This window comes from Notothenia rossii, assembly GCF_949606895.1.
Source record: "Notothenia rossii genome assembly, chromosome: 1".
Lineage (NCBI taxonomy): Eukaryota > Metazoa > Chordata > Actinopteri > Perciformes > Nototheniidae > Notothenia > Notothenia rossii.
In genome coordinates this window covers 87,001,683-87,008,627 of record NC_136912.1, presented here as the reverse complement: position 1 = coordinate 87,008,627, position 6,945 = coordinate 87,001,683, and the positions used below count along the sequence as shown (strand labels likewise).

The window sequence follows — 6,945 nt, the reverse complement described above, 5'->3', positions numbered from 1 at the left end:
TAGAGAGAGAGACACACACTCATATAGAGAGTGTGTTTGTGTGTCGGGGAATGCTGTTACCTAAAATAAAAAGGTGTTTTCCATTTGTCCAAGCAAGAGCACATCAATTCTGATGTCTTTCTCATGTTGTCATGTGTTTTTTTATTTATAGTACTCTTTTGCTCCTGGGTAAGTGTGTTCATCCACAGAGCAGGTGTGTAAGTGCATCTGTGCAAATACAGAGTTTTGGATGTTTTATTTTATAGTTAAATCATTTCCTGAATAGTTTTTGAACTTAACAAATATAGGAAACAAGTCAAATAAAAATCTTTGACTGTCGAGCACTTTTTATTGAATTTTTCTTATTGGTTGGCAGTCTGAAAAACATCTAATGCACTGATTTTAAGTCAAAAATCCAGTATTAATATACAAATGACAACTGTGTCTTCATGAGGGTATAAAGGATATTGGTTTGAATCATAATTGATATGATTACGTTCCAATCGTTAAGGAAAGCTATTCAAGGCAACTTCATAGTTGATTCTGTGTTACATAAGGCAACGCTTTTCTAATAGTGTTTCATAAACTGTCATGTTCTTCACCTCCCCCCGTTCTCTTTCTCCATCTCACTCTTTTAAACGGTCTCTCTATCAGACACAGGACAGTACCAGATGCTGCTCTGCCTCTGGTTCGACTTCTGGTTCAGTTTTGTAACTCTTTAACAGTCGCTGATTGCGCTGAGAAGCTCTGCCAAAGAGTGGAAGTGTCGTCATGGCAGGCCATTCAGGAAATACTCCCCAGAGCGCCGACACAGGACGGGCTCAAAGGTGCAATGCCCCATATATAAGCCCCAAATGTCGCCATAAGGTAAAGGAGCACTCAGGCTCCTTTACCTTATGGCGACATTTGGGGCTTATACCAAAAAAAGGTAATTAAATGTGTTATTCAGCTTTTCAACAAAAGTAAAGCAACAACATTCGAAAGATGTCACAATAATTTCTCCATCTTAATTAAGGTTAGACAAAGATAGAAATACGTTCAGGATAGTGTTCAAACCTTAAAATGTTACCAATTTAATTTTAAAAAATAACATGAATAAAGTATTAAAGATTGTTTTTTATATTTCTTTAAAAAAAAATTGTATTGTAATAGTTTTTCAAATAGTTCTCTACGTAAACATGTCAGCTTTAGTTTAAACAAATATTTTTCAAATAAAAAACATGCAGTACAGATTTAATACCACAGAGCACCATCAGATTGACATTCCTTTTTACTGACTTTCTACACCCACTCACCGATGTGCACATACACTGGGCATTAGTATTCAGAAGAAGCCTCTTACATTTGTTGAAATACACATTACCTCATCCATAAACAGCCCAGCAGTCCGGCTGAGTCATCCTCATTGAAGCCCACGGCCCATGAGCTCAAATATAAGAGGCCTTCCTCCACAGCTGATTATAGCCTGATCACACCTGCTTATGGCTTTCATTACCAAATCAAATCCAGTTGGAAATCAATAAACAGCAGTTACAGCATGCGCTCCCCAAAGAAGCACAACACTGATTGTTTTTGATGCTCATAAGATTTTTTAAGCTTCTCGGCTGAAGTGTCCTTGTGCGAGAAATCCAAGAATAATACCACTACCACGACTTTTAATCCCCTGGAGGATTATCCAAAAACGTAAAATAATATTATTTATCATAACCTTACCTAGATAAAAGGCCTGCAATCAGCTAAAGGGAATTCAGGTAAAGGACATTTAAGAGGAATGGCTATGTGTATCTTTGTTGCTTACTTCGAGAGTTTTCATTTTATGTTGAATTTAGCGACCCCTGTGGACAAAAGCATTCATGTTTATAAGTCCCTTTTCATTGCAGGTGGTTCTGACAGTCTGCTCTGCTCATTTATGGTTATAACATTCCTAGAACTATCTAACTAAATAGCCAATGTTCTTGCTAATGGTCTCTTTTACTTAATATGTCATGCATCAGTGTTACAATGAGACTCTTTCATAGACAATTAAAAGCCTCTCTTAGTTTGTCTAAATCTACCCTAATTTGGGTCTTTGGCCTAAGGGGCGCAGTGGAACAAGCGGAAAACAGAATCATCACCTAATAAAAGTGTTTGTTAACATGTCAGTAAATAGTTGCCCATTTACACATCTAGCAGAAATAGAGATCTATTTAGAGTCCTGTTTTTTCTGTACTTCATAAATGTAAATCCAACTCCATTTGGCTCTGTTTTGTTCTCCACAAATTTGGTGTTAGCTACTAAATGCTACCCCGTGTCCACCAGCTAGTTACTAACTTTGCTGTCCAGGAGATTAAAGTTTATCGAGTATATCAAACCTTTTTAGCTAAGAAAGAAACTGCATGTTGCTGCACACATGGTCGATAAGAGCAGAGGTACTGGCACCAAAAACCAAATCAATCACTCAAAAATGCTCAAGGTTAGTCTCTGATTCTCATGCAGTCATTGTTATATTCATGTGAGTCATTGTTAATATGAAATACACTGATCAGTGCAGTTTTATGTGAAGGAAAACCAAACACAAGAAATTGAATCCTTGAAGGGTTTTCTTTTGTTTTTATTGGACAACAAGAACGGTCTGTGCCTTTTACAGCTGATGAAATAACATAGACAAAAGTAACTCCAAACAAACCAGAAACACATCAACAGAAAGTTCAAAATGACCAATCTGCATAACATCTTATCTCGTTAGCACAATTCAGTAAAAAGTTCAACATGAGAAGAACGTTAAAAAAGTGTTAAAGAAAAAAACGTCCCAGTGGCTCGCATCATAGAAAATTCATATTTCTTTGCTGACTGTGAACAAAAGAAGTGAACATATTTAGCAAATTAATCAGTGTAGTGCTACAGCTTTCACAAGTAGACTCACACAAATACTCCTCATGCCATTCTCTGAAAGGACTTGACTCAAACCACAGCTTCTAAAAATGATCCTTCTACTGCAGCTCAACATTTAGCTAAGGTGTAGCGTGATCTACCCAACTGTTAACATTAAATCACATTAACAATCCATAAAGTACAAAACAAGAGAATAGATCAACCTAACATTTTTGAAAATGAGGAGCGGACACTGGATCTTATTTTCCCCATGTGTTACAATTCTATGATACAGTCTGTGCCAGGGTAGTCCGGGAGGTTAAGGTCGTATTTTTTCTGGATGTCATAGGGCAAGAAGCGTCCGGCCAAAAAATGCTTCCCGGAGAAACTCATGGCGCACTTCTTTGGCGCTGTGAGTGAGATGAGAACTTCTGGGTTAATCCCATCTTGACTCGGTTCCTCTGCGTCCCAACCTGAGGAAGACAACACAGCGGTGGAGAGGAATTTAAGGAGACAAGGATTGTAATAATTTTCTGCCTACTGTTCTCACACTCAGCAGGTAGTGTATTTGGGGTATGATGAGCTCACACTAGGCCGGCTGAAGTGTTAGATTTATCCTCCACGTGTGCCTCCAGACATGGAAACTCCTGCTTTCGAAGCCAAGGCTCCTGGGGAGCTGCCTGTAGACTCATTTATCAAGTCGTGTTTCTAAGACTCCTGCCTAATATCTAGTTTGAGTAAGTGTTGCATGATTAACCGAAATCTAGCTACTTTTTCAATCATTTTTTGTTAAAAACGGTTCAATATTTCTCAATATTTGCGACTACAGGTAACGGGGTCTCATTTGATGATTTTTAAAACGATTCAATAGCTTAGAGCTTCTAGCTGCTTGTGACTTTTGAACTATGCTGTCACTACAGTTTAAGACAGAACAGCTTGTGAAAAAAGGCATAATCCCATTGTAAACGTAGAAAATATGTAGTTGTTTTTATTGTTTTGGAACTATTTTTTAGAAGAATACATGGATATTCCGCAGGGCAGGTCTATGATACATAATATATATTTAACAATAAAACAATCAAATTGTAGTTAAGATTGAATTGTTAATGTATTTGTTAGACTCTGTGGGAATCATGGTTTATTGAATATTGATCATTTCATAACAACAATAAATGTTTGAACACTTACCTGAGGGCACATCCACACTAGCAATAGGGACCTTGATTTGCTTCAGGGTGACCAGAATACCGGGGTATGGCTCCTTAATGTTGGCGCAGTCTGTATCTGGGCCCAGCATGGCATCAATCACTAGGTTGTAGGCATCGTTTATGAGCTGCACCTGAACAAAAACGTAATATTAATATTAGAACAGTAAATAAATCAAATACTCTGAAAGAAGCAGTAACAAGGATTCACAAGTAAAAACTTATTTTTTATTAAAAACGGTCACAACCTAGAAAGCTGGTTCTTGCCCTTTTAAAAAATAAATAATCTAATGCCTGCCACTATTCAAAGCAAAAATTGGAATTTTGTAGGTTATATGCTCATGTGCTCTATTGAGCGTTAGATGAGAAGATTGATACTCTTAGACTGTCATCCTGAAAATCAGCAATGTCTAACTACTACTCTTTTTTTGAGGATTATTTTGAACATTGTATGTCTTTATTTATAGTTATAGTGTTGAGGGACAGGACATGTGGGGAAAGGGAGCATGGGAATGACATGCCACCAATGGTCCGGCCAGCTGGGAATCAAACCGTGTGGAAAGCCTTAACCACTCAATCAACTCGCCTTAAAATTGTTATTTTCACCAGAGACATTTTTACTGTTAAGAAGTATTCCTCTGTGCATAGTTTTAAAATAATGTTGATGAAACTCTTGAATGTGTTATTCTTTAAAAGGCCTGCTGACCTCTGTGGGGAGATAGGAGAGGGAAGGGATGTCCATCTTCTCACACTGAACTGTGAAGTCCTGGTGTAGACTTTGAGAGGAGCGTTTAGGGTGGTAGATGGTCGGCTCATATTCCTGTGTCAGATGAGGCAACAGAGAAAACAACAGAGACAAGGAGGGAGGAGGAAAAAGGAGGAGGGACAGAAACGTTTACATAATATCGAAACCAAAGCCAGCCGTTTCAATCAACACTGACCTGATTTAACAAGTTCAGTTCAAGACAAGTGAAAATGCTGTTGACGAGTGATCAGAAGTTGTGGTTTTCTACAATGTGCTTCCTGAATGAATACTTCCCGTAAAAAAACTGGAAGATGAGAGGAGTAGAATTCCAGACAACCGCAGTCAGAAGATCTGTGCGGCTCAGTAGGAAGCACCTGTGACCCCTGACCTAATCACTGACTCAAAGATCAACTTAAAAAACCCATGAGCCACTCTCAGAAATGTAAGATGTATTACTTGATAAATATTTACATGAAGACATTTGAAGAGCCAGTTATTTCCAATTACACCAAATGGTATATGGTTTATTTTGCCCAACCAAATTGGAAATATTCTGAGCAAGGTGCCATTGACCTGGATAATCCAGAACACTGTCGAACTCTGGTTTCGTTGGTACTATTTTCCGGTAGAGAGTAGTTAGCAGAGATGGGTCATTGTTTTTAGAAAGACACACTGCTATTGATTTCCTGGCAGCATGGCTCTAGGGTAGGCAATGTCGCTCAATGGTTGGTCTGACACTTTGGTCCAGACAGTTATATCCCAACAACTATTAGAAAGTTTGCCATTCAATCTTGGAAAACATTCATGTTCCCCAGTGGATGAATCTTTGGTGATACTCTGTCCTCTGATCTAGCACCACCATGAGGTTCAGTATTTAGATTTTTACTGCAAAACATCACATGAAAATAAATAAAGTTAACAGAAATAGTTTTTCAGATGTGGCTGAGCTGAGGCTGCCTTTTCAAAGGAAATGATCTGTCAGGTCAGACAGACTGCTGCTTCCTCAGGGACACTAAACCAATCAGACAGCCACAGAAACTCTTCACCTGACGTCATCTCCATCATGAACTCCACAGAGCGCAGAACCAGGCCAAATACAATCTACACAGCCCATCAGGAAAGGAGGGATGAGGTCTGCAGCACAATCAAGTCTTTCTCTGGTGAAACATTTCTGCATGCAACAACACTATGAAGATGTTGAAAATACGTATTGTTTTTACACTTACATGAGATAAAAGCTTGTGTTAAACCACAGATAATGGTGAATTATTTTTGATAAATTACACTACAATATGTGATTTAAAAGGGAGCTATTATGTAAAATGCACTTTTGTACGTCTTTTACACATGAATATATGTCCCCGGTGTGTCAGGGAACTCACCAAGTGTCAGAAAACACAACCCCCTCTCTTTTCCTCCATACCCAAATCTCTAAAAACGGGGCTTCAACGGATCTGATACAGACTGATACAGATTTGAAATATCTCTGATGTCAGACACAAGGAGCTCCGCCTATATGGGCAACTCTCCACCTATCAGGGGAATGGGGGGTTGCCGTGGCATGGTAACAGCATGGTAACAGCATGGTAGCAGCATGGTAACAGCATGGTAACAGCATGGTAACATGACGCTCGTGCCTTGCCCCCCTCATTTACAGGGGGGCGTGGTCAGCTGCATCTCATTAGCCACAGAATCAGCCCTTGCAAAAACATGGCTAAAATACGTGATCTGTTTGGTATTTTGAAAAAAAAACTTCACAGACATGTTTAATATAGGTATGGCCCTACAATATATTATTCAAATATTGCATGATAGGTCCACTTTAAATTGTGTTTTGCTTCACATATTATAGAATGTGTGTGTGTGTGTGTGTGTGTGTGTGTGTGTGTGTGTGTGCGTGCGTGCGTGCGTGCGTGCGTGCGTGCGTGCGTGCGTGCGTGCGTGCGTGCGTGCGTGCGTGCGTGCGTGTGTCACGTGTCAGGAAAGGAGGGATGAGGTCTGCAGCACAATCAAGTCTTTCTCTGGTGAAACATTTCTGCATGCAACAACACTATGAAGATGTAGAAAATATGTATTGTTGCAAGTTGTTACGCTTACATGAGATAAAAGCTTGTGTTAATATTTCATTACTTTACTGTAATGCCAATTGCAATGTGTCTAACATCA

General features: G+C 39.0%; 1 protein-coding gene across 1 annotated transcript in view; it reads right to left on the bottom strand.

Annotated features, from left to right (window-relative positions):
* Window positions 1–2,531: 2,531 nt before the first annotated feature.
* The window catches only part of yjefn3 (YjeF N-terminal domain containing 3), a 50,372-nt gene continuing 45,958 nt past the window's right edge, over window positions 2,532–6,945 (bottom strand). Inside the window, exons 5-7 of the mRNA XM_079694161.1 lie at window positions 4,741–4,854; window positions 4,018–4,168; window positions 2,532–3,302 (exon numbers count right to left, since the gene is read on the bottom strand). Of these exons, the coding sequence (XP_079550287.1) occupies window positions 3,106–3,302; window positions 4,018–4,168; window positions 4,741–4,854 (462 nt within the window). The 3' untranslated portion in view covers window positions 2,532–3,105. The remainder of the gene's footprint in view (window positions 3,303–4,017; window positions 4,169–4,740; window positions 4,855–6,945) is intronic.